Source organism: Enhydra lutris, unplaced genomic scaffold (assembly GCF_002288905.1).
Source record: "Enhydra lutris kenyoni isolate GAN:26980312 unplaced genomic scaffold, ASM228890v2 scaffoldscaffold13, whole genome shotgun sequence".
Lineage (NCBI taxonomy): Eukaryota > Metazoa > Chordata > Mammalia > Carnivora > Mustelidae > Enhydra > Enhydra lutris.
This window is the reverse complement of record NW_019154097.1, coordinates 37,036,111-37,060,307: the sequence shown is the minus strand read 5'-3', so window position 1 is coordinate 37,060,307 and position 24,197 is coordinate 37,036,111. Positions and strand designations below refer to the sequence as shown.

Sequence of the window (24,197 nt, the reverse complement as noted above, 5' to 3'; positions counted from 1 at the left end):
CTGAGTGTCCAGCCAGGCGGGGCCCAGCACACAAGGTGGGGACATCGAATCGGGCCCCGGGGTATCAGGGAGCAGAGAAGACAGGGGCCACCAGCCCACCCATGGCGGGAGATGGAACCAGGTTGTCGCCGGCTGTGGTGAGTAACGGGCTATGCACAGAGGCCTGCCCATCCCGACAGGCCACTCAGCTGTCCCCAGAACGGAGGTGCTCCTCCATTACTGCCATGGCTGGTCGCGGTTGGTGTGGGACGGATGCCGGTGTTTCTTCAGTCTAGTCTGGGGTGGGGGTGGACGGGGTGGAGTGGGTGCCCTTATGAGGAAACACACAGAGGGGACGCCCCCTCTGGGCCTGCTCTAGCTCCTTCGGCCACACGACATGGGGTCGACACCTGGGCGCTGCCTGCCGGCCAAGGGCTGCGTGCAGGGGGCAGAGGCAGGCTTGGCCCTGACCGCGGCAGCTGAAGGCATGGGGGAGGGGCAGCGGACAGCCCCACGTCCTGGGCCCAGGGAGCTGCAGGCCACCATCTCCTGGTCAGGCTGCTGCAGCTGTCCCCTCCCTGACCTCCTGGGACAGTAGCCCCCGACCCCCCCCCCCGAGAGTCACCGCTTTTCCACCCAAGGCCTCTGGAGAGTGGGGAGCAGGGTGTGGCTGCTTCAGAACCCCGAGGCCAGGACAGGGAGAAGGGCTGGACACCTATTCCGCTTTTAGGAAGCCCTGGGCGTTTGGTTTGGGCTGGTCCGAATGACCTCCTGAAACGGCCCCTTTTGCTCTGGGGACTGTGTCTTAGGCAGCGCGTGTGGGCCCAGGGTGGGGTCGGGCTGCTGTGCTGTCCGCCACGGGTGTTCGCGTGGAGCTCCGTGCCGTGCCGGGGTAGCTACGGAGGGCAGGCTGTCCTCGCGATGTAGCCTGCAGGTGTCCACAACGCGCCAGCCGCGGTCAGACGCTTCCCCGGGGCTCACTCCGCGCCGGCGACAGGCCTGCAGGCTCAGTCTGCCGGGGGCACTGAGCCCAAGGGCAGGCCGGGGGTCCAAGGTCCGGTGTCGCCAAGACAGGACCCTGGAGCGTCCGCCACACCGCGGGCCGTGCCCACTCTACCCACAGCACTTCCTTGCCTCGCACAGCCCCACCCTTGCACAGGGGCCCCCAGCAGGTGCCCAGCCTGTGTGTGTAGCTGGAGGGGTGTTTGGCTCCGGGAGGACCTGGGCTGCCCGTGTGCGTGTAGGATGAGGAGTGAACAGGTCGGGGTCCGAGGCCCCATCTGCACGGAGTTTGGTGGGGGAGGCCCTGGGCACGGCAGGAGCTCAGAAACCGGACCTGTGGGGAGCACCAAGGCCAGACCCCGCCCAGGCCCTAGAGAGTCTGCCCCATCCCCACTCCCAACCGCTTGTCCAGTCGGGCGGTGCAAGGTCATGCAGACACTGTGTCTGCTTCCACAGGGGACCGTGAGGGGGACTTCCCCTGCCAGTCCCCAGGGTGCAGGCTGACACCCTCACCCTCCCCGGAGAACCCGGTGGCCTGGGCCAGCCCACCTCTCGGCCCCCAGTCAGGGCCAGGCTGACCCGGCCTGCTGTCTTCCAGGTGCCAGGCCCAAGAGGACACAGAGGCTGAGCGCAGAGACCTGGGGCCTGCTGAGGCTCCCCCTGGAGCGGGTGAGTGGGGCTCAGGGTGGGCGGCTGGGGCCCCGGGGCCAGAGGGGCAGCCCCTGGCCGTGAGAGCTGAGCGCGGAGAGCAGGTCCCTGAGGCTGGCCCAGTACTTGCTGAGCCGCCTCCATCCCCCACCCCAGTCTGTGTCGCATCCCCTCGACCGGAGACCAAGGTGCCCTCCGCAGCCTGAGGCGCAAGCCCAACCACTGGCCCCCGGAGAGGCCCCTGCAAGGCCCTGTCCCCTCCCACTTCATCCCAGGGTCCCACCAGCCATGTGCCCCGGGGGACAAGCCCCAGCCCTTACCCACTGTAGACCCCAAGCCCCCACCCAGCCACGGTCCCCAGCGTCCTGGGCGGCTCCCACTCCTGGGTGCTCCCCGCCATTCCAGCTGGAGCAGCTAGGCCTTGGCAAGCCCCCAAGTGATTGGACATGGGGCACGGTGGGGCTCTGGGCCCACTCTGTACCTGCCAGAGGTGGGCGCTGTGTCACCCTGGGGGAGTGAGCTAGCCTCTCTGAGCCTCTGGTTCCTCCAGCGTGGACCGGGTTCAGTGCGGGGGTCTGTTGGGGAACAAGGCGCGTGGCTGCCGTGGTCACTCGTTGCTCAGTGTGGGGTCAGCTGCCTTGTTCACAGCTCTTCCAGCGCCCTGCCCTGCCTCTCTGCACCCCCAGGCCCTCTCTCCCTCCCCTCTCCGACCCCTGAGAGCTTAGGTGCGAGTCTGGGAGACAGAGCTGCTGCTCTACCCTCTTGGGGTCCCGCGATTTGGGATTGCTGACGGCCCCCGCCCATGCCTGGCCTTCCTCCCCCTCCCCAGGAGCAGAATGGAGACAGCCACCAGGTGGGGGAGTGGCGGGGGCCGGGCAGGGACGTGCTCCCTCTCCCCATGAGGAGCAGGAAATACCAGGAGGGGCTGGAGGCTGCTGAGAGGCCCCGAGAGGGCGGCCACTCCCCGCTGGACAGCGCAGACGTCCGGGTGCAGGTCCCCCGCACGGTAGGCGACCTCTTCTTGGGTGCCGTCCTGTGCTGCAGACCTGGGCTGGGCCAGGCGTCCACCCCCCACCCGCCGGGGGCAGGGCACGCGGTGCAGGGACAGCACTCCATCTTTTGTGTCCTGGCCTCGGCTGGGCCCAGGCCATAGAGAAACTGGACTGGAAGCCTCGTGTTTGGGGGTCTGTAGGATGACCTTGGGGGGACCACAGGCCCTCGGGCCCGGCCGGCAGCCCTGTCTGGGTACACAGCGTCCAGAGCCGGAGGCGGACGGATGGTGGGTGAGGGAGTGATGGGCTGGTAGTCAGATGCAGACCGGTGGGCGCAGAGGGACAGGGACCTCCTGCTCCTGGCGGGTATCCGCGAGACGGGGCTGGCCCATTTGGGCTCGCGGAAGCTGGTCAGGGTTTGGGAGGCCCCACCGAGCCAGGTTCAGAGGTCAGCCTAGAACACCACCCCTCACCACCAGGCATGCAGAACACCTGGGTCCAAATGCCTGGAAATTAGTCTAAAAACAGTTTCCTCTGAGGGCTTAATCAGCACCTGCCCCGACACTGAGGAGCGTGGGCGCCGCGCAGGGTATTCTTAGCCCCGGAGGGCTGCTCTGTGCCCGTCTTTCCCTTGAGCCCGGGAGGGCCTCTGCCAACCCCGTGTGACCCCGGCACTGCCCTCCAGCCTGCCAGCCAGGGTCTGTGTCCTTGGAGGGAGAGGGGGAAGGAGGGGGGCGCCACTGAGGCCCCAGCAGAGTGGGGCTGCCACCCACACCGTGCGTTTGGGGCCCCCAGCCCTCAGTGCGGGGGCCTTGCCACCATCACACGGGGCTTTGGGGGCCCCGGGAACTCCTCCTGGGGCAGGACATGGGGATCAGGGCTGCGCCGGCCCCGAGTGTCACAGTCCCTCCAGAAAGTGTCTGCAGGGGAGGGCCCCCAGGCACCAGGGAGCCACAGCAGGCTTTGAACAGGAAGGCCTTTCCCCATGGTAACCTGGCCCTAGCTGCGTCCCTGTTGCTGCCATCCGGGGGAGGGGGCGCCTTCTACCAAACGTGGATAGTAGCCAATGTTCAGGCTTGCCACACAGCAGCCCTAAGGAGGGAAACTGATGCACAGGGCAGCGAGGGAGGTGGCCTGAGGGCACTCAGCTAGGAATGGTGGAGCTGGGGTTCCAAGGCTGTGGTCAGCTCCTGGAACCCCAGCTCTGCTCCTCAGAGACCTGGCAGGGCTCTGGGCTGTGGGGACACCTTTGCAGGAAATGCCAGTGGTGGAGAGCCAAGGCTGGCCCCAGCTGGAGGCCTGGACCCCAGTGGCCGCCTGATTCCCCTGTCCCGAAGACACTGGCCCAGCTCCCCACAGTCAGAACTGTGGGCTGGCCCTCCTTCCAGGGCTCTGAGCTCCCTGTAGGTGCAGGACAGAGAGGGCCCTGGGGGCTCCGCGTCCCCATCCCATCCTCCCCTCCTGCCAGGGCTCCTACCCAATTCCCCTCAGTGCCCCAGGATCGGCCGGCACTGGGCCCTGGGCCAGCGCGAGGACTGTCCTGGAGACCAGCCAGAGGCCAAGGCTCCACAGACCGCCCGGTGCAGGGAAGGGACCCCGTGGCGAGCGGCAGGGGCGGGGAGGGCGCTATGGGTGGTGGTGGCCCCTGGGGCTGCTGCACGGCGAGTGGCCACACAGCATCCTTCTGGCTCCTCTTGCGGCCATGGCAGACCCGGCTCCGGCCTCAGGAGTCAGGGCTGAAAAAAGAGACGACTTCTGGGCTGACCCAGCTTGGAAGGAAGCCGGACCCCTGTCAGCAGCCTCTGTCCATGGGAACGCTGCTTCCCAGACAGGTTCCATCCCCCTCACCCCTCGGCCTGACCGCCCGTGGGCCAGAGCAGGAGCCCTCTGTGCTGGAAATAGTCTGAGTGTTTACAGAGCGTGTGCGTGTGCGTCTGTGCCTCGTGTGTGAGTGTGTGCCCGCGGGAGCGAGTGAGCGCAGGGAGGGGGGCCCTCCGGGGCGGGGACAGTGCGCCCCTGGGGCCTATTTAAGCACTGAGCCTACAGGGGCAGCACAGACGCCACATGGCCGAGGCTGGGGACAGCACATAGTGCGCAGCCCGGTCACGGCCGCTGGAGGGGAGCTGCGGTTCTAGCGTGAGTGTCGGGTCCCCGGCGAGGGAGGCTCAGGGAGCCGTGTGATGCTGGAGGGGGGTTGCAGAGCAGAGCTGTTGTCCTGGGGTTGGTGCTGTTGGGGTGAGCTCAGCACCTCTGCACCCAGCCAAGGTAGGGGTGCGGGGAGCCAGCAAGTCCCAGGCCAGAAGTCCAACAAGACCCAGGGAGCCCAAGTCAGGGGCCCACGGAGAGGGCACAGCGTGTCCTGCAGGGACCCAGGGTGGCAAACCACACGAGCGGGGGCCTCTCTGCTGTCCAGAGCCTCATCCCCACACACCCCCAAACGACGGAGGCCCTAGCCCTTCCCAGGGGGCCCGCACAGCTCTGCTCTGGGGCCCTCTCTGCCCAGCTCCAGCTACAGGGGTGATGGGCCAGGGGAAGCCTCTGGCAAACAGCACCTAGCTCAGCCTGGGGAAGCTGGAGTGCTGAGGACCCAGGTGTCTAGAGAAGAGGGGCCCCGCGGCTACACCTTTTCTGGGAGGGGTTGGCTCCCTTCACCTGACCCACAGTCCACCTGCGGTCCCCAGCAGTAGAGGGGTGCGGCGTGTACCCCCACACCTGGCTGACCCCGGGGCCCCAAGCAGCCTGTAAACAGCCCTTACCTTCAGGGAGGTACCTACACGACCCCCACCCATGCAGAGCTGATGCTTGGCCCTGACCACTCCTCCAAGAGCAGCACCCCCGGGCCCCCACCCCGGCCCAGGCCCCTGTGCACTCTGTGCCAGCTTTCAGTTCGCTCCGGGCTCTGTGGGGTCTTGGGCCAGGACGCAGGACAGCAGAGCCCTGAGTCGGAGGCTCCTCACACACCCTCAACCTTGGGTCTGGGCCCGCCCTGGTGGGACAGGGGAGGGGCCGCTGTCCTCCCACACCGGCCGCAGGCACGGCTCCCCCGTAGGCTGTCAGGACCACCCACGTGGTTGGCCCTCCCTGGATCCCTCATGGCTTTTGGGGACCGTACCACCCTGGGGGCCCAGGCTGGGCCTGTTTGGGAGATCCCCAACCAAGCTCCCCCGCCCTGGTACCCGCCTCTGCGGCGGGGTGGTGGGGGGGTCGTCAGGAGATCTGGGCCCCAGCCAGAGCTCAGTAGGTGACACCATTGCTATTGTGGTCTCTCCGTGAGCGAGGCTCTGAGCAGGCCCCAGGAGGCCCCCTCAACCAGCCAAGAGGTGGACAGGCCAGGGCTGGGCAGGGGCCACCGGCGTCATAGGGGGGTGGGGGAGGACCCAGTCTGTAGCCAAGGTGGCTCCTGGAAGCCGCCTCCTCCACCAGTCACCCTCGAGGCCCTGAGAGACCACTGCCTCTAGCCTCCCCTCCTATGGATGTGTAAACTGAGGCCCAGAGGGGGACTGGGTTTGCCAGTTGGGACTCAGGCAGGTCCAGTGGCCCGGACTCCGCTTCCCATCCCCCCTCACTCTGAGGACCACCACCCCCTCCCTGGCCTCATCAGTGGGGCTTGCCCAGACCTTGCAGGTGGCCCCTGAGTCAGCCCTCCCCACCACCCGGGCTGCACACTGAGGCATCTCCCAGAATCCCTCAGTGTGTCCAGGCTCTGCCCCCCAGCCACTCAGAGCAGAGCCTGGACACCTCAGCCAGCGTGCAGGGGGCTGGGGGGCGGCCACACCTTCTCTTTAGCCTGGACATCCTGCACCCAGGGTCCTGGCCGCCACACATCTGTCCTCTGGGCCCGCCCACAGGTCTAACCGCAGAAGGGGTGGGACTGGGGTGGAACACAGGAGCCCTCACCTCCCCCAGCTGTGGCTCCCTGCCTGTGGTGATATGACCTGACACTGCTGGTCCCGGACCCGCCGTCGCTACTGTGTCCCTGGCACAGACAGGCCACTGTGATGCGGGAGCTGGGCAGCAGGGCTTCCTGCCGGCTCAGGGTCTAGTCACTCACTCACTACTGGTTGATTCGTGCGTTTGGCCGCCCCAGCGAGTGCCATGCTGGGTGGTCGGGTCCCAAAGCCACCACCACAGCTGGAGCTCATGACAAGTGTGTGATAGGGTCCCGTGGGGCAGGGGTGGGGGAAATGGGGCACAGGGATGCTGCTGGGAAGCGCTCTAGGAGGGCAAGCAGGGGTTGGTGGTGGGGTGTGGGAGGAGGACGGGCAGGTGGGGCGAGGGTCCTGACCTCATCCCAGGCGGAGCAGCAACCTCAGTGCTGTCTGGGGGCCTGAGGAGCTGGTGACCGGAGCCGGGCTGCCATGGCTGGGCCGGAGCCAATGCTGACTGCATGCCTCCCCCACCCCCCAGAGCATCCCTCGGGCCCCATCCTCCGACGAAGAGTGCTTCTTTGATCTCCTGAGCAAGTTCCAGAGCAGCCGTATGGACGACCAGCGCTGTCCCCTGGAGGAGGGCCAGCCTGGGGCCTCCGAGGCCACAGCTGCCCCTACCCCGGAGGAGAGGGTCGGTGAGTGCCCCCATGGAGCTCCCCTTGTCCTTGCCACGCTCACTCCCCACCCTCCACCACAGTGGCCCCCAGGAGCCCTTGCTCCCGAGGGATGGGATACCCCTGCTGCAAAAGTGCCCCTTGTCACCACCTCATCCCCTGCCTCCCCCAAAGCTGCATCCCGGGAAGCCTGTCGTCATCCCTGCTCCCTGGGGCATACCACGTCAGGGTGCATCGTGGGCCAGGAGCAGGCGTGGGAAGCCAGGCCTTCTTCCTGGCACCTAGGAGCCCCCATGGGTGGGTGTGGGGCCTGTGGCAGGGACAGCCCAGGGCATCTAGGGTCACTACTGGGAGCCCCCTGTCCCCCAAAGTGTGGAGGGTGGTATGGGGCCCTGGCCTGACCCAGCCCGTGGGGTCCCCTCTCCCCACCTCGCCCCCACAGCCCAGCCCTCGCTGACGGCCTCCCCGCAGACTGAGGAACTCCTGGACCTCATCGCCAGCTCCCAGAGCCGCCGGCTGGACGACCAACGGGCCAGCGTGGGCAGCCTGCCCGGGCTGCGCGTCACCCACAGCAACCTGGGCCGCCTGCGCGGTGATGGGGACCCACAGGAGCCCGGGGACGACTTCTTCAACATGCTTGTCAAGTGCCAGGTGGGCCTGCGGCTGGGGGACTGGGGGAACCCTCCTCCCCGTGTCCGCCCGTCTCCCCCCATGCCTGCCCCATGCCCCCTGTGCCCTCCTCCCCGTGCCTGGCCCCATCTTCCCCCAGGCCCACCCTGTGCCCCCCGTGCCCTCCTCCCCGTGCCTGCCCATCTCCTACCATGCTTGCCCATGGCCCCCCATGCCCGCCCCCCTGCGCGGCCCCCCACCCCACGTCCCTCTCCACCTCCAAGCGGCCCAGGGCCCCTTCACCTTCGCGTGGGGTGGAGGCTCCTCACGCCTGCGGTGGCTCTGGCCGGTCCCGCTCAGGCCAGCCGCACTGGTGTCACCGGGTGCCCACGGATGCTCCTGCCCCCCCCGGACACCCTCAGGCTGGCTGTTCCTCATGGGGCAGGAGCTCTGGCTGGGGGGCGCCGCTGGGGCGTGGTGCAGCCCCTGGCCCCCCAGGCAGGGCGAGACAGCAGAAGGGTTCAGGGACCTCATGCAAGGCGGCAGGAAAGGCTGCAGCCTGGGGGACGGTGTGGTTTCCAGTCGTGACGTTCGTTCCCACAGAGCAGAGGAAAGCGCGGCCCTGGGCGAATCCGGAAATCCTCCGAAGTGGCCCCTACAGAGAACCCCCGAACCCCTGGCCCACACGCCCGCACGCGCCAGCAGCCGCACCGGCTCCCGGCCCTTCTGCTCCAGGCCCTGCACAGGAGCCCCAGGGCCTCCTCGGTCCCGCCCCAGACCCCTGGCCTGACGGGGCGCCCTGGGGAGCTTCGCACCTTGGGCTCGGGGAGCTGCAGCCCCCAATCCTGCCCCCGCGGCTCCTGAAGGCATCCCTGTCGGGGGGTCTTGGGTGTAGTACGGGAAGGCCAGTCAGCAGCCCCGCAGCCCGGCCTGCTCCCCCATGCCTGGTGGTGACTCAGTCCTCCCTCCCTGGGTGGCCTGGGCAGAGGATCCTCGTTCTTGGGGCCGGGGCTCCCAGCACTGCCCGTGGGGCCGATTTTACCGGTAAACGCAGAGAGAGCCGCTGGCCAGAACCCCTGCCTGGGCCTTGTCCCCGAGACCAAGGACCGCTGGGCCCGTGCGCGAGGCCGGGCCCTCGGAGGCGGGGGAGGCCTGAGCTGCCAGCCGACGAGTCTGTGTCTGCTCAGTCCTCCAGGATCGATGACCAGCGCTGCCCACCTCCTGACGTGCTGCCCCGCGGCCCCACCATGCCCGACGAGGACTTCTTCAGCCTCATCCAGAGGGTGCAGGCCAAGCGGATGGACGAGCAGCGGGTGGACCTTGCTGGGAGCCCCGAGCAGGAGGGGGGTGGGAGCCCCGAGCCCCGGCAGCAGGGCCAGCCCGGGGCCAGCTAAGACCCTGTAGCCACGGCCAGGCTGGCCCCAGCCCAGCTCTGGGCCTTGGGGCCAGGGGGCTCACTGTCACCTGTGATGCCCACAGCCCCTCGAGAAGCCCATTCCTCCAGAGGCCATGGCTGAGGGCAGGCTCTGCGCCCTCTGGCCCTTCCCACTGTGGCCGATGCTGGGCACATGGCCCCCACAGCATCCCCCTCTTGGAGGGGCAGGCTCGGGCCAGGGCTGCCCTGGGTGGGTGCGCCTGCCTCTGTCCTGGACTGGCTCCCACGTGGGACACGGCTTTCTGCAGGCCTGCCCCGACCCGCCTGGCCTGGCCTTCTTCCCACCCCCTCCCTGCCCCAGGTCTGGCCTGTAGCTTGCTGGTCCCTAACCCTCCCTGGCCTCTCCCCACTCTGCCCAGCTCCGTCCCTCCGGCCCGCCCGGCAAATGTGAAGACTCCGTGGCTGCCTCTAAGCCCCCAAAGGCTGCTCTGAAGCCGCTGCCACGGGGCCTGCCAGCAACATGGACGCTTCTGTCCTCCCGGGGAGGGTCCCAGGGGTGACAGAGCAGACACGCTTGGCCCAGTCCCAGCCCCTGGCCTGTCGGCCCACCTCTTGCCTCCTCTGGGCTGGAGGAGGCGGAAGGTCGGCTCAGAAAGCCTAGAGCCTGACGGGAGCGCGCAGACAGGCCAGGTGTCCCCACACTTTGTCGCCAGGCCCTGGCCCCCAGCCCCAGCTGGCACCCAGTCCAGAGCAGGCAGGGGCCTTGAGGGAGGTGAGGGGAAGGGTGGGGATAAGCTGTGACACCCTAAGCCCTAAGCCCCGAAAGCCCAGGGACGGAGCAGGCCCAGGCTGGGACGCCAGCAGGCAGCGAGGTCTGCTCCCTCACCACACCAGGGCCAGAGGCGGCTGGCAGAAGCCCGGGTGGGGGGTTCGGCTTGGCTCAACCCTGTGCCTCCAAGTGAGCACCCAGCCTTCAGCTGGGAAGATGACATCGCTGCCTTCTCCTGCGGGGAGGGTCCAGCCCGCACACACCATCAGCCCACGGGATTGGGCAGGAGACAGGCCCTCTGGGGGGCTGCAGCCCTGGCCTGCCACCAGCCCTCTGGCAAGCCCCTGGCCCCACACCTCAACCCCATGGTCCCTAGGGTGTGGGGCTACCTTCTCCCCAGGAGGTGCCTCAGCCGGGCTCCTCGGTCTTTCTCTGAGGCTCTCCAAGCATGGGGAGGCAGCCAGACCCCCACCCCACAGTACAGCCTGGGGGCCCCGGGCCCACAGCGACCATGCTCTGAAGGGTGTGGCGTCCGATGCCAGAACACGGGCTCCTCCTGGGCCGCCCCACATACTTGAATGTACGTGCATATTTATTGCTCACGCGTCGTCTGCTGTGCTGTCAGTGGGTCCTTTCCAACCCAAGAGGTACATTTTTTTTTTCGTTTTTCCCAAAAAAATAAAGTCTGCCAAGTGAATAATGTCTGTGTCAGAATTAGTCCTAAGGATGAGAGGATTTGGGTCCTTTAGGAAGCCCCAAGTGATTGAACTCATCTGGGTAAGCAACCCTATATTGTGCAAAGGGCCTGGGGCCACCACTGTGCTACAAGCCTACCCCCACAATGGTGCCAGCCAGCCACCTGGTGGCAGGTTTGTTCCGTTCTCCACCCTGGGAGTGGCTGTCTGTGCTAAGTGGACAGAGTCACACAGCGTCCAGGAGCGCTTGCCTCTCCAGTCCTAAGTTCTCAGCAGTAGCAGAGCCATGGCCCACCTGCCCAGGACCTGCTCGGGGCCACGGAACAAGGTGCAGAGCGCCCATGATGTCACACCCCTGGCACCACGAGCCGATGAGTGCAACGGAGCCGTCTACAAAGACGGGGAGCCAGCTTGGGGAGACACCCCCAGCAGACACCCCAATCCCCACCTGCTCTATGGCGCTGTGTCCCCAGGAGGAAAGCTGAGCGGTCCGGGGACCCAGCGAGGCAGGAGGTGCCTCACTCACCTCTCCTGTAGTGACCTCTCCTGTAGTGACCCGCTGGGCCCGGGGCACCTGTCTGACCACAGGAGGCTGCACAGCCGGGCGGGAGTGGGGGTCGGGAGACCCCTGAGGTGAGGGTGGACCGGGGAGGCCAAAAGCAGGTTGGGGAGGGAGGTCTGCAGGGAGGACCACAGTCAGGACATGCCCACAGAGGGGGCACCCTCAGGGGCCCCGGGGGGCTGTCACAGAGCCCCTGACCCGACAGTCCTTGGTGCTTTGGGAACCCGGGCACCCAGAGAAGGTAGCTCTGCTATGGGGCGCCACGCTGCCACTCAGTGCCTCCAGGAGCTGTGGTTTCCCGGGGACGCAACAGTGTGGACCGTCTCAGGAGCTCGGTAGTGGGGCCCCCCTTGTTGGCTGGTACCTGGCCATGGGGTGCATTCAGCCCCTCCAGGGTCAGTGGGGCCTGGACATCAAGCATCAGAATACAGGAAAATATAAACGTGGCCTATCCCCACGTCCACACCCCGGCCTCAGTTTCCCCATCTGTGGAGAGCGGAATTGGCCCGGGGCCGCCATCCTCTGTCCAGCTTGGCACTGTTAGATCCAGCGGGCTCCCAGGGGACAGCAAGGCAGCCAGGCACAGGCCCGGCCCTGCCTCCCGAGGCCCACGGGGAGGGGCAGGCGCAGGGGCTGGCTCAGCCTCCAGGCTGAGTCTCCGGGAGGGAGGCTCTGAGGGGGATAATAGGTGGTTGTTTGCCCGGGGAAAGACAGGGGGTAATCGAGTCACGCACACACTGCCAACGCCCCAGGGAACAATGGCAGAGCCCGGGGCGCTGACGCAGTGCTCCAATGCTCCATGACCTGCGGGCCGTGGCTGGTGATTAATGGTGAAGGTCACACTTCTGGAAATACCCGCGCTCCTCCCATAAACACAGCACATCCTGAACAAGCCGTCAAACAGGACTGGGAGACAAACCGCACGCCCCTGGGGGCAGGGCACCACGTGGGGCACGCGGCCCACCGAGATTCCCACCCCCATCTTGCCACCACGGCCGCCCAGGCCCCCGTGGTCACGGCGAGCAGCCTGATGTGCGGACCCCCTCTGGCCTGCAGCCAAGGGTCAGGGCCGAGGGCGGCGCGGGCTCCCCAGTGCCCTGCAGGAAGTATCGGGGTCGGCAGGGGCGCGGGAGGAGCGGGGACTGGGAGGATCTCCCCATGTCTGGCCAGATGGGACCCACGGTGGGTGCTGCCCCCCAGGAAGAGTGGCTGATTGACCATGCCTTCCAGGTCCTCACCAGGCCCAGCAAGCCCGGGGTCCCAGCCTACAGAGCACGTCCCCGCTGCCCCATGCCTGTCCCACGTCTGGTCTTCCCGGCCTTCCAACTAACAGGGTCTCCCATCTTCATCCGGTGGGAAGGCACAGTTCAGAGAGAAGAGGGACCCGTCCGGGGACACCGGCCATAGCCAGGGGGCTCAGGCTCCCCACCCCGTCTCCTCCCACACAGACACAGCTGCCTGCAGACAAGTACAGGGCCCGTCCTCTGCGAAGAGGGACCGTGGAGGACCAGGATCACCACCTGGCAGAGGCTCCTGGGAGTCCTTCTGACTCCAGAACCAGGGACAAGAAGAAGGCGCCAGGCCCCACCACCTCCACGGGACGTGTGTTTATTGAGAGAAAACAGGCCAGCCCAGGAGGCCCTGGGCCGAAGCATCTTCCGGAAGGCAGAAGACAGAGTCAGCTGGGCTCCGTCTTGCCAGGATGAGTGGGGTCCTGGTCCTCACCCCCTTCTGGAGCAGGGGTGGATCTGGGGTTCCCGGCAGCCTCTAAAACCAGCTCTAGGGCCCCCTCGCCAGCCACTCGGCACACCTTCTCCCCTCTGGCCGCCAGGATTTCTTCAATGTTCCTGAGAGAGAAGGAGGTGTCGTGACCCTCCCAGGGCCCCCACCCTGTACCTGGGCTCTTCAGCACCACCCAAGGGCAGCCCAGGGCCAGGCTGGAGCCGGGAGCGTGGGTCCCCACGCTGGTGGGGCCACGAGCCCACCACATGCTGACCTCCGGACTCTTCAGAGCCCCCAGAAGCAGCTTTTACCAAGCCACCCTTAAGACGAACAGCCCAGGACCCCCAGCCAGGAGGCGCCTGCCCAGGGGGATGCACACAGCCTCACACACACCCCGAGTCTGGCGAGACCAACCAGCCAGCGCGGGCAGAGGACGCAAGTGAGGCACTAGGCCCCCCACCGGAGCTGACCTTCCACACCTCTCTGTGGGGACGAGGGAGCCCACAACAAAAGGGAATCAGCCCAGCGCACCCCTCACTTCACAGTCCCGACTCTGACAGGCCAGCGGTGAGGGCCACGGGAGGCTGAGCCCATCCCTGCCCAAGTCATTCCTGGTTTCCCCGAAACTCAAACCCAAAGCCCCTCCTGTGCCGAGGAGGCTGGGGGCGCAGGCTCCCCGGGGCTCCCGACAGGAGGGGGGCCAGGAGGACGCGCGGTGGGGCCCCGACCCTGCAGGCCAGCCCACGTGCACGGGCCTGTCCTCCCACCCTGCCCGCGGTGCCTCACCTCTTCCCATCCAGGTCTGAGAACCAGCCCAGGTTGTCGGCGATGACGTGGTGCTTCTGGCAGCCGGGACAGGTCACAATGACCACGCCCCGGTGATAGGCCAGCTTGGAGATGCGCTTGGAGGACCTGCTCCCACACACCTGGGGACACCCGCAGCCCAGGTGACGCCATGTGCCTGGCCCCGCCCCTCAGGAAGACCCCGCCCCCTCTGAGGAGCGACTTCACCCCGGGGCCCGGCCTTCTCCGCCTCCTGAGACAGTGCACCGATGCGGTGTGCTGGGCCCCGCCCCCGGGGACGGCTCCACCTCTCTCCTGGAAAGGCCCCGCCCCCGGGGACGGCTCCACCTCGCTCCTGGAAAGACCGCGCCGCCGGGGACAGCTCCACCCCGTCTCGGAAAGGCCCCGCCCCCGGGGATGGCTCCACCTTTCTCCCAGAAAGACCCCGCCCCCGGGAAAGGCTCCACCCCTCTCCCGGAAATGCCCCGCCCCCCGGGACAGCTCCACCCCACTCCCGGAAAGGCCCCGCCCTCGGGGACGGCTCCACCCCTCCATACGGTCCCCCGCTCCCGGGGAGCCAGCTTCGCACCCGTCGGACGCTCACCTTGCAAGTGTAGACAAGCTGGTAGTGCGCGGCCCCGGGCCCCGAGCTCAAACGCCGCCAGCCCCAGACCCCGAACCCGGCCTGCCTTCTCTCCGCAGCCTCCGGGCCGCCCCCGCGTCCCCACAAACCCCTCAGGCCGGGCCCCTGGGGCCACCTGCGGCTCAGTAGCGGCGGCACGCGGCTCAGCGCAGCCCGCAGCATTCCGCGCTCCGACGTCGGCTGCCCCGCCCCCCCTCCACGCGGCTGAAGCCGCGCTGCCGCCATCTTGGAAGCGGGCACGCGGCGTCAACGGCCCTTTTCGGCTTCCGTCCGCCGACTGGCAGGCCGCGCTCTGCTGCCCCCTGGAGGCGGGAGGTGCGCGCGCGGCTCGGGGTGTACGCCGGAGCGAGGCGGGCGGAGGACACGGTACGGGACCCCGGCCGTTTATTCACAGAACTGCATCTGACAGTGCTGCCCGCCCAGAGCACGCCCCCCGGCCCGGCCCGGCGTGGTCCCCGCGCGCGGGGCTGGCTAGGAGCCCTCGGTGTCGGTGTTGTCGCTGCCCGTGGTGTTCTCCCAGTCCGCCTCCGCCGGCCGCGCGCCGGGCTGCATCTTCCGGAGCGCGCGCTTCCTGCGGGGCGAGCGCGTGTTCGCGGGGCCGACCGCGCCCCCGCCCCCCCCCAGCCTGGCCAGCCCCCCCGGGGCTGCCCCCCGCCCGCGTGGCGCACCTGCGGTAGTTCTCGAAGCTCTCCTTGAGGCGCCGCCGCTCCTTCTCGGGGGGCTCCCCGCCGCTCGGGCCCGCGTCCTGGGAGAGGAGCGGGGCTTAGGCCGCCGGAGCGTTGGGGGTTCCCCGCCCCGCGACCGCGCAGAGCCGCGCCGCGGGCCGGAGTCCTGGTGTCGCCGCGCCCCGGGGCCTCGAACACAGGCTTCCGACCGCTGCCACGCCCGGCCCGCTGCCCCCTGCCCGCTCCCGCTGCCCCCTGCCCGCTGCCGCAGCCACAAGGGGGGACTCGGCTCCAGGCTTGTGCAGCCCAGAGCCCGTGGGCGGAGACCCCTGCCATCACCCCCAGGCATCCAGCTTGAACAGTCGGCCACACAGCTCGGTCACAGAGGCCCGTGCCAGTGGCGCCCCTGGGCAGCAGGGACCCCGGGGCAGCCTTACATTGGGGGTCAGGGAAAGCTGCTCCTCCTGCAGAGCCGCAAAGGGCTGCTGTGGGCTGTCCCCGTCGGCCGGGCCACCTGGAATGGAGGAATAGGCCTGTGGGTCCTTCCCAGCTGTTGGGACCACACCTGGCCGCCTCCTCTCCCCTGAAGCTGCCAGGCCAATCCTGCACCATCTCCTGGGCCCTCGCTTGAACCCCAAGAGGCCTCCCATTGTGTACACAATGGCGCTCAGAAATGTCAATGCCCACTCTGGACCCTCTAGGCAGGCAGAGGCTGCTGGAAGCCCACCAGGGCCCCACCATTGAGCTCTGCTCCCAGCAGTTGGGAGCACAACATTCCAAGCTGCCTGGCCCCTTCAAGATCTGCCAGGGCCTGGACGGGCTCAGGACTCTCAGGACCGTCAGACAGAAGGTGCTAGATGGACTGGTTCCCCCTACACTGGCCAGGATGGGAGTCTGGACATCTAGTCTCACGGACATCACAGGGGGAAAGACCCCAATCCAGGTCTCTCCTGGGGCTGGCACTTTCCCTTCCTCGGCTTCTGACCCTGAAGCCCGCCCCAGCTCCTTCAAGGGGCCACACCAACCCTGGGCTGGGGCTCCCAGGGTCTCCCCCCACCACTCACTGCCTGCTGGGTCCTGCCCACCTGTCCCCATGTTGGGGCTCCATGGCCTGAAGTTCAGGTCTCTGGGCAGCGTTGGACTGCTCTGCTCCCTCACTTCTGCACTGGCTGTCCCTCTTTTGCCTCCCTCGGAGGCTGGTGGCAGGCCTGAGCCTGAGGAGGTCCGTCTGGCTTCCCACGCCACCTCCCCACCTCTCCTCTGGCAGCCACCTTCAGAATGAACGCCTCGACCCCTTGTCACCCTTCGTCACTCCCCAGGCCATCTCTCTGCCATCTCTGTGCCTGGCCCTGAGACGCCCCCTTCCCCCCTGTTTGCATCTCCCCCACCCCGTGGCCCACCCCCCCCCCCCCCCGCCACCCCTCGCCCAAGCAGAAGCTCAGGGAGAGCAAGGTGCTGCAGCGCTGCATTCCTGGGCCCAGAGTGGGCTCTGATGGAGGGACGCGTTCTCAACATCAGAACTGGGGTGCAGGCCCCCCACACCTGGCTCTTGTTTGCTCACTGGGGAGCCTGGGGGTCACTCGTCCCTCTAAGCCTCAATGTGCCCATCTGTAAAGCAGGCTTGTGAGGTCAGTGGGAGAGGGCTGTCCCCTGTCAGGACTGATGCTGAGTAAGGTGACAAAGAGGCCTCGGCCGGACTCGTCCATGAGAAGCTGTCCCCCTCCTCACCTTTGTCTGAGAGCTGGACAGCCTCCAGGTCCAGGGGGAGCGAGAGCTACCAGGGAGAGAGATGGGCGTCCAGTTAGACCGCCACCCCCCGGGACCCACCTGACCTGCCGCGCTGTTTCTCAGCGAGCTGGCAGGAAGGGCCTGCCTGCCCCAAGGACCCAAAGGCGGTCAGCCCACCCGGCTGGGGCCTGGGAGGAGAGCAGCTGGCCCAGCTCCCATAGGGGATGGTGGCCTGGAGCCCACTGAGGGTCACACGCACCTCCTGGGAGTTCCTGGGTGAGCTGTCCTCCAGGTCAGAGCTCTGTGGTCACAGAAGGAGTCGGTCAGCAGGCCGTGGGGAAACCCAACCACCCCCAGGGCCTGGGGTGGGGTGGGGCTTGGTGAGGGGGTCCCAGGCCAGTCCCTGTCCTCAAGGGGGCCTCTCTCCAGGCCGTGGCCGGCGCTGGCACCCCAGAACACCCCTCCCTCCCCCTCCTGACCCCCGGAGTGGCCTGCCAGGTTCTGAGCTGTGCCCCCTCCAACCTCCCAGGAGGAGGACCCCGTACAGAGAACAGATGGGGCTCGGGAAGGCCTGGGGCCTGCCCCAGGCCACCCGTGGTGCAGTAGCCAAGCCAGGCCTGGACCTGGGCTGCCTGGAGTCCCCTGCTTTGGGCTCTGGTGTCTCTGGGGACCCCCTTGCCCCTGAAGGCCAGTCCCCTGGGCTCTACCGTGGCAGGGCTGCGGCTCTGAGCAGTGGGCACTACGAAGGCCCCCAGCCCCCAGGAGGCCCACCAGGACGAGCGCGTCCAGCTGCTGCCGCCTGAGCCTGCCCTCCGCGGCCAACAGCTGGCCCTCGCGCTGGAACAGCTGGAGCTGCAGGTCGTCCGCCTTCTCGGCCAGCTCCCGGACCTGCTTCCGCAGTGCGTCCTTCTCCTGCAGGCTCCGCGAGTGCTGTGCGTGCAGCTCCTCCCGCGTGGCGATGGCCTGCGGGGACCATGGCGCTGGGAGACCCCGGCCCCAAGCCCCCCTCCCCGCCCCCCTTGGCCCAGTCTGTGCTTGAAGGCTCGCAGGAGTACGGGAAGCCGAGGGTGCCGGGAACATGTGGGTAAATCTTCCAGCCCCAAACCCAGAAGAGCCCCTGCCCGTCCCCACGCAGCCCAGGGGCACACCCCCTCCCCTGCGCTCATGCCCCTCGCCCGGCTTTGCCGGCCTGCGGGGGACTAACTCGGTGGCTAGCAGGGCACGCCCCGTGCTTTATGGCCCGTCCCTCTGCACACACCGGCCAGACCACACCCGAGGACACAACTCTGACCCCTGCTGAGCAGCCAATGGGAGCCGGCCCGCCGCCTGGAGGCGAACTCATGTGCCCTGGAGCCCTGGGCCTTAAACAGCCAGGACTGGAGGAATCACTGCGAACTGCCTCATTTCTGTCCCTGCTTCTGACTTAGGACCAGCTGGAGAGAATCCTAGCTGCTTACCGGGGCTGCCCGGCTCCAGCGTCCCTGGCTAGTGGCCTGCCTTTGGTGGCTACAGTGACCCCTCTCCTCTGCCTGCCCCCGAGGGAAGGTGGGAGCGCCGCTTCCCGGCCTGGTAGCGTTGATTCCCGCTTCCCACCACCGCCTGTGGCCTCAAGGCAGCCCCCGTGCCCCAAGCTCACTCTGCACACTCCGGACCCCACGGGGCGGCTTTCTGACATGGGACTGCAGAGCTAGAGGTCCCTAGCACAGGCTGCCGGTTCCCTCCGGACGGTCACCGAAGCACCCTCCATATCTGACCAGAAAGGACCCCACATGATGTGGGAAGGTGGCAGAAAGCAGTGATGGGGATCCAGTCCAGACGGACTCCCGCCCCCGGTCCCCAGGAACACAGCCAGCCCACGAAAGGGCCAACAGTGTTTGAAGTTAAAAAAGCTATTTCTGGGGCATCTGGGCGGCTGTCAGGTGAGTGTCCCACACTTGATTCCGGCTCAGGTCATGGTCTTGGGTAGCAAGATCAAGCCCCACTCAGCCAAGAGTCTGCTTGGGAGTCTCTCTCCCTTGCCCCCTCACCCACGCATGCTCTCTCGCTCTCTCTAAAATCAGTAAATCTTCAAAAACAAAACAAAAAAAAAAACAACAACAAAAAAAAACCTATTTGCCAAACAAGAGAGCTTCCCGTTTCATAAGACAAACATGGAACTATACGTACTTTGGAAAGAATCTGGAAGTATGACCACCGGTGGAGTGGTTTTCCTGGCGGCGGGGGAAGGGGTCGCCTTCCGGGTGTTCCCAGTTGCCCCGAGCTCTCTGACAAGCGCCTTCCCCTGAAAGGGCGAAGGGCGAGGCGCCCTGCCCCCGGGGTGGGAGGCGGCCTACCTGGTCCCTCTCACTGGCCACCTCCTCCATCTGCCGCAGCACGGCCTCGATGCGGTCCTTGTACATCTCGGAGTCCTTCCGGAGGGCCAGGCACTGCAGCTCCAACATCTCCTTCTCCTCCATGCCCTGCGGGAGCGGGCAGCTAGCCCCCGCCTCGGCCCCGCGCCCGCCCGTTCTGGCTCCTGGTCAGGCCCGGCCGGGGGAGGGGGAGGCTGCAGGAGCCCCTGGGTCCCTGCCGGCCCTGAACTTCCAGAACAAAGCTGGGGCCTGGCCATCCTAGGGGAGTACGGGCCAGGAGTGGGATGAGGAGACCACGCCCCTGCACCTCCAGGAAGGGGTGAAGTGGGGGTGTGGATCCCAGGGGCTGTGTGGACACGGGGCAGTCCCTCAGCCCAGCCGGCCACATACCCGGGCGTGCAGGGCCTCGCCCTGCCGCAGGGCCTTGCGCAGAGACAGGATGGTGTCGGCCTGCTCTTGGTGGTCCCGCAGTGCTTGCCTCCAGTCCCCCTCCAGCACCTGGACGTAGGGGCTGCTCTTGTCCGGCTTCCCTTCCTGGGGTGGTGAACAGGATGGAGTGGCGGGAAGCAGCTAAGCGTGAGCGGGCCCTGCTCTGGGACCAGCGTCCTGCCGGCCGTCCAGCTCCCCTGAGCACCGCCCCCACCCGCCTGGGGCCCCCAGCTCCTGGCCGGGCCCGCCCTGCCGGCCGCCCCCCACCTGCACGGTGGCCTCCAGCTCCTGCACGCGCGCCCGCAGCAGCGTTTTTTCCTGCTGCAGCTCCCACACCAGCTCCTGGCTGGGCCGCTGCTCCACGGCGTGCCGCAGCTTCAGCGTGTTCCTGCGCTCCACCCGGCAGTCGTCCTCCGCCCGCATGAGGCAGTGCCTGAGCCGCTCCACCTGCGGGCAGATGCGTCAGCCGGCCCGCCTCGCCCCGGCGCCCGGCCACCCTCCGGCCCCGGGCACCTCGAGCTGCAGGTCACGGCTGTGGGTGAGCGCAGCGCCCTTCTCCTCGCTCCGGCGGGCCAGGCGCAGGGCCAGGTCATAGTTCTCCTCCTTGCAGCGCCGGAGCTCGCGGGCGCCGGCCTCACACTCCTCCCGGAGCCGCTGCACGCGCTCCTGGTGCTTGCGGAGCAGCCCGTCCTTCAGCCGCAGCTCGGCCGCCAGCTCGTCCCGGGCGCCCAGCCGCTGCGTCAGCTCCTGCACCCTCCTCTGCAGCTTCAGCACCTCGCTCATCAGCAGCTGCGTCAGGCCCGACTCCCCCGATGCGTCTGTGATGGCTGGGCCGCGTCAGAGGGCCCGCCCGGCCCGCGGCCGCCCTGCCGCGCCCTCACCCTGCTGCACCCCAGGCCCGAGGGCCGGCCGGGCCCCTCCACGAGACACAGGGCCCGGCTGAGAGGCCACCCCGAGGTGCTGGTGCTCCCCTTTGAGGACACAAGAGGAGCCCCTGACCCACCCTGCGGCCTGGTCCCAGGCCCACCCGCCGGCCCACCCCGAAGCACGGGAGCCCTCAGACCAGGTACCCTCCCGCTTCAGCTCATTTTGTCATGATCTTGATTGGGAGGTGAGAGGACATGCGTCCAGGCCGGGGAAAGTGTGGCTTTGCCAGTTGGTAGCACCAGTAGACGCCCGTCCTCCCAGGAGCCGAGGCTTTGGTGGGGTCAGACAGAGGGGTTCTGACCCGTAAGTCAGCCTGCGCCCCCCCTCCCCCCACTGTGGGCCTGCCTTTCCTCCAGCAGAGAGAGGAGCAGGACGGAGCCCTGCGCCCCTTACACTTGCTCTTGTCCCCGGTTTGTCCGTCAGGCCAGCCTCAGCGGCCTGCCTGCGGGGTCCCATGCCTCACCGATGATCATGGAGAAGACTCGGGTAGGCTCCTTGCCCGTGACCTTCTTGTAGAGCTGCGGGTAGTAGAGCTCCAGGCTCTCGAGGAAGGCCACGTAGCCCTTGTGGCCAGTCCGCTGCAGGATGTCCAGGAGCACGCCTGAAACCACACAGCTGGCTGGGCCGTGGCCGTCCTGCCCGCCCGCCCTGGGCTCTCCCCTGGGATCTCTGCTGTGCCCAGAAGCGCCACCGCTCCCCACAGGCAGGACCGGGCGCGGGTGCTGGGGGTTCCCGTTGCTGTGCCCGGCGCTCGCGGCTGAGGCAGCACTGACCCACTTTCCGCTTGCGGATGACCAGGTTGGGGTCACTGAGCACCTGCTCCTCGTCGTCAGGGCTCAGCACCTTGCACTGGCGCAGATAGGGCGTGATGCGCGAGGGGTCGATGATGGAGATGAGCTTCACGCGGAAGCTCTCCAGAGCGCCCCAGCACTGGTCCTCGTTCTCATAGTCTGACATGGCGATGGTCACGGCTGCGGTCAGCGGGAGAGCTGCTGGGAGGGACAGCCGCACGCCGGGCCCTGGCCTCACCCGCCCTGGCCCTCCCTGCTCTGTGCTGGTACCGAGACCTGGGCCCTGCTGCCACTCCCCCGGCACCCGGGCTCTCTCTGTCCCGGAGTCGCTCTGATGATGGTAGGGGAAGACGTGGAGGGCTCCAGGGACGGGTGGCATCTGAGAACACCGCACGCCCCGCACCGTGGCCCTGCTCTGAGCTCTGCACTCCCTATCCCGAAAGTGTGGGGCTGCTGGGCCACCGCCTCCTACCCACTGCCTGGGCCTCCCCAGGCTGAGGCCACGAGCTTGAGGCAGTGACTCGCCCGCCTGTGCCTGCGTGCCAGGCAGGGCTGTGGGGGACTTCCTCCTTCCTGGACATGGCACCCACTCAGAGCCTAGCCCCACCACCTCCTTTCCTTCCGGCGGCCGCAGGCGGCTGGTGGTGCAACCATGGACCGCCCACGGGACAGTCAGGCCCGCCGTCCCGCGAGGGGCCGCTGCATCACCCACGACCAGCCCCAGCGCCGCTCTGGTGCCCTCTGTGGGCTCTCAGGTCCCGGGTGCCAGACACCTCGGGGGTCCTCTCCATCTCCCACTCGGGCACCATCGTGCCAGCTTGCCAAGGGGGCCATCCGTGTTGGGACCATCCACTGTGGCTCCCTTCCACCAGCGGGAGTGGGAACCACTGTCTGGAGGCCTGGGCCAAGCCAGAAGCTGGCTCCTGGTGGCGGGACCAGAGCTGCTGACCCGCCACCTCAGAGAGCCCTCAGCTGGCGTGGGAACGTGGTTTCCAGCCAGAGGAGCTAGACAGCACTCCACAAGCTCCAGGGGGCAGCCGACGGGGTCTTTGCAGGAGTCTCTCTGACTTCCCGCAGCCCTCAGTCACCCCATCCAGCCAGAGGCGAACTCCAGCAACTCAGCGGATGGCCCTTGGTACATTCAGCCTGCTCCCTGCCTTCGCTGCACCTGAACCCCTGCTGCTGAGTCCACAGAGATGAACGAGCAGGTACCACGTGGCGGTGAAGGCGGACGAGGCCGAAGAGTTGAGGTCACTTGCTGCCCTTCTGGGGTTCTTGCCCCAGGAGCCCTGAGCAGAGGGACAGGCGTCTTCCTGGACACCTTCAGAAAGAGCAGCAGCCCTGCCTACCTCAAGGTCCTGGAGGGGTCCCTGCGCAGGGGGATGTGGGTCAGCCTGGGCCACCCTGGTCCGATGAGCGGGAGGAGGTGCAGCTGGCAGAGCCCGGGAGAACTGTGCCCTCCTGACGGTGCTGGGGAGCTCCACGGAGCCCGGCAGGTCCTCCCCGAGGGAGCCGCTCCCGGGGCCCGCCTTCTGATTCGCCTGCCTGGCAGGGCCCGGGAGGCGGGGCGGAGGGAAGTGGAAGTCTTGCTCGGAGGCCTGGAGGCCCAGCCCTGGCGCCCACTAAGTGGAAGTGTGAGCAAAGACCCTCCCTGGAGCTGGAGACCAGTGCACCGTCCAGTCTGCTCTGGCCTGGACGCCGGCTTCCGGAGGCTTCTCCAGCAGGGGCTGGCTGGGAACCAGCAGTGCGGGCAACCTGCAAGAGGAGGGTGGGGGTCCCAGCTCCGGGCACTCTGCCGGGGCCTACACGTGCAGCTGCCCACTGCGGGGACTTGATCCTAGGAGGGCTGCCGTGCAGCGTCCAGAGGGCACGCAGCTGGAAAGGCCGCTGCGGCCGGCAGGCCTGCGACCTGGCCACGCTTGTCCCCCATGGTCTCCAGCCCGCACCACAGCCAGCACAGCACTAGCCCGTCCCTTCCAGGAAGCATCTCCCCTCAGCCAGCTCTCTGCAGCAGGTTCCTGGGACCCCGACACCACACAAACTGCTTTCAGAAGGGCTGTTCCCCAGCCAGCAGAGGTCGGGCTGACCGTCAGGGCAGAAGGCCCCCAGCCCCGATCATGCTGGGGAAAGCCCAGGCCAACGCCTCACCAGCTGGAGACGCCGGCTGCCAGGCAAAGGCAATAGCTAGGCAGAGGTCGGGCCGGCGGAGGTCGGGCCGGCAGAGACGGTCCAGACCGGGGCTCCGGCTCCGCCACCCCAGGCGGTGCGTCTCACCGCACCAGGTCCCCGCCCGTGGGCTTGCCATTCTCCGTCCCTGGGCCTCCGGCGCATCTGAGTCCGGCGGGCGCGAGCAGCCTGGCGCCCACCCCCACCCCCGCGGATCTCCCGGGAGGACAGAGGCTGACATCACGCTTCCAGGAGCAGCTGGTTCTGGGCCCTTGATGGAACTGCGACCACCAGTGTCCCTGTCATGGTGGGTGTTTGTAAAAACTCAACGACGGAAACGTCATGTTGTGTTATCAGGAACTGGAAATCCGTAACAAAACGCTAACTGGAAAATCCCTAAACATTTGAAAATTACACAGAAACCTCTAAATAACCACACGGCCAAAGTCGCCCGCGGAAAGCAGCCGTGAGCTGGAACAGTGCCGGTGCGAGCCGGAAAGTGAAAGCGCGTTCCCAAGGCTGCGTGGGGGGGGGCACCACCGCAGGTGGGGGACGGGGCGCCGGGGGAGGGTCACGCGGGGAACGCAGGAACAAAGCCTCTAGAACCAAGCGCCCTGAAAGGCTGTACACCGAGACCAGAGCTGAGCATCCCTCAGGGCCGTGGCGGGGCTGGGGCTTGGGCTCCTGCCAAGCAGCAGCCACAAGAGAGGAAGGCGGGCTGGCCCGGGGCTGCTGCCGGCTCTGTGGGCAGCCAGGCTGTCGCTGCTTCCAGGCACCCACCTCAGTGGGCAGTGTGGTCCAGAAGGCAGCGCGGTGGG

The 24,197-nt window shown here is 67.6% G+C and overlaps 3 protein-coding genes across 7 annotated transcripts in view; 1 reads left to right on the top strand and 2 right to left on the bottom strand.

Moving 5' to 3' along the window:
• LOC111146434 (G protein signaling modulator 1) overlaps positions 1–10,609 on the top strand; it is a 30,834-nt gene extending 20,225 nt beyond the window's left edge. For 4 of the 5 annotated variants that reach the window (XM_022501990.1, XM_022501989.1, XM_022501988.1 and 1 more), the window contains exons 10-14: positions 1,580–1,650; positions 2,459–2,635; positions 7,029–7,185; positions 7,607–7,815; positions 8,961–10,609. In XM_022501990.1, the coding sequence (XP_022357698.1) occupies positions 1,580–1,650; positions 2,459–2,635; positions 7,029–7,185; positions 7,607–7,815; positions 8,961–9,167 (821 nt within the window). In that variant the 3' untranslated portion in view covers positions 9,168–10,609. The remainder of the gene's footprint in view (positions 1–1,579; positions 1,651–2,458; positions 2,636–7,028; positions 7,186–7,606; positions 7,816–8,960) is intronic. The other variant, XM_022501991.1, reaches the window with a different exon arrangement.
• A 2,157-nt stretch (positions 10,610–12,766) lies between these two features.
• LOC111145917 (DNL-type zinc finger) lies at positions 12,767–14,615 on the bottom strand. Its single transcript, XM_022501226.1, has 3 exons — positions 14,284–14,615; positions 13,683–13,822; positions 12,767–13,021 (listed from the first exon to the last, which is right to left on the bottom strand). The coding sequence occupies exons 1-3, from the start codon at positions 14,545–14,547 to the stop codon at positions 12,853–12,855; spliced, it is 573 nt and encodes a 190-aa protein (XP_022356934.1). The 5' UTR covers positions 14,548–14,615; the 3' UTR covers positions 12,767–12,852.
• A 74-nt stretch (positions 14,616–14,689) lies between these two features.
• Positions 14,690–22,556, bottom strand: LOC111145916 (caspase recruitment domain family member 9). The gene is made up of 12 exons (XM_022501225.1): positions 21,196–22,556; positions 20,886–21,023; positions 20,009–20,313; positions 19,763–19,942; positions 19,457–19,600; positions 19,049–19,174; positions 17,487–17,678; positions 16,975–17,016; positions 16,716–16,761; positions 15,425–15,501; positions 14,991–15,067; positions 14,690–14,893 (listed from the first exon to the last, which is right to left on the bottom strand). The coding sequence occupies exons 1-12, from the start codon at positions 21,590–21,592 to the stop codon at positions 14,794–14,796; spliced, it is 1,824 nt and encodes a 607-aa protein (XP_022356933.1). The 5' UTR covers positions 21,593–22,556; the 3' UTR covers positions 14,690–14,793.
• Between the last annotated feature and the right edge of the window lie 1,641 nt (positions 22,557–24,197).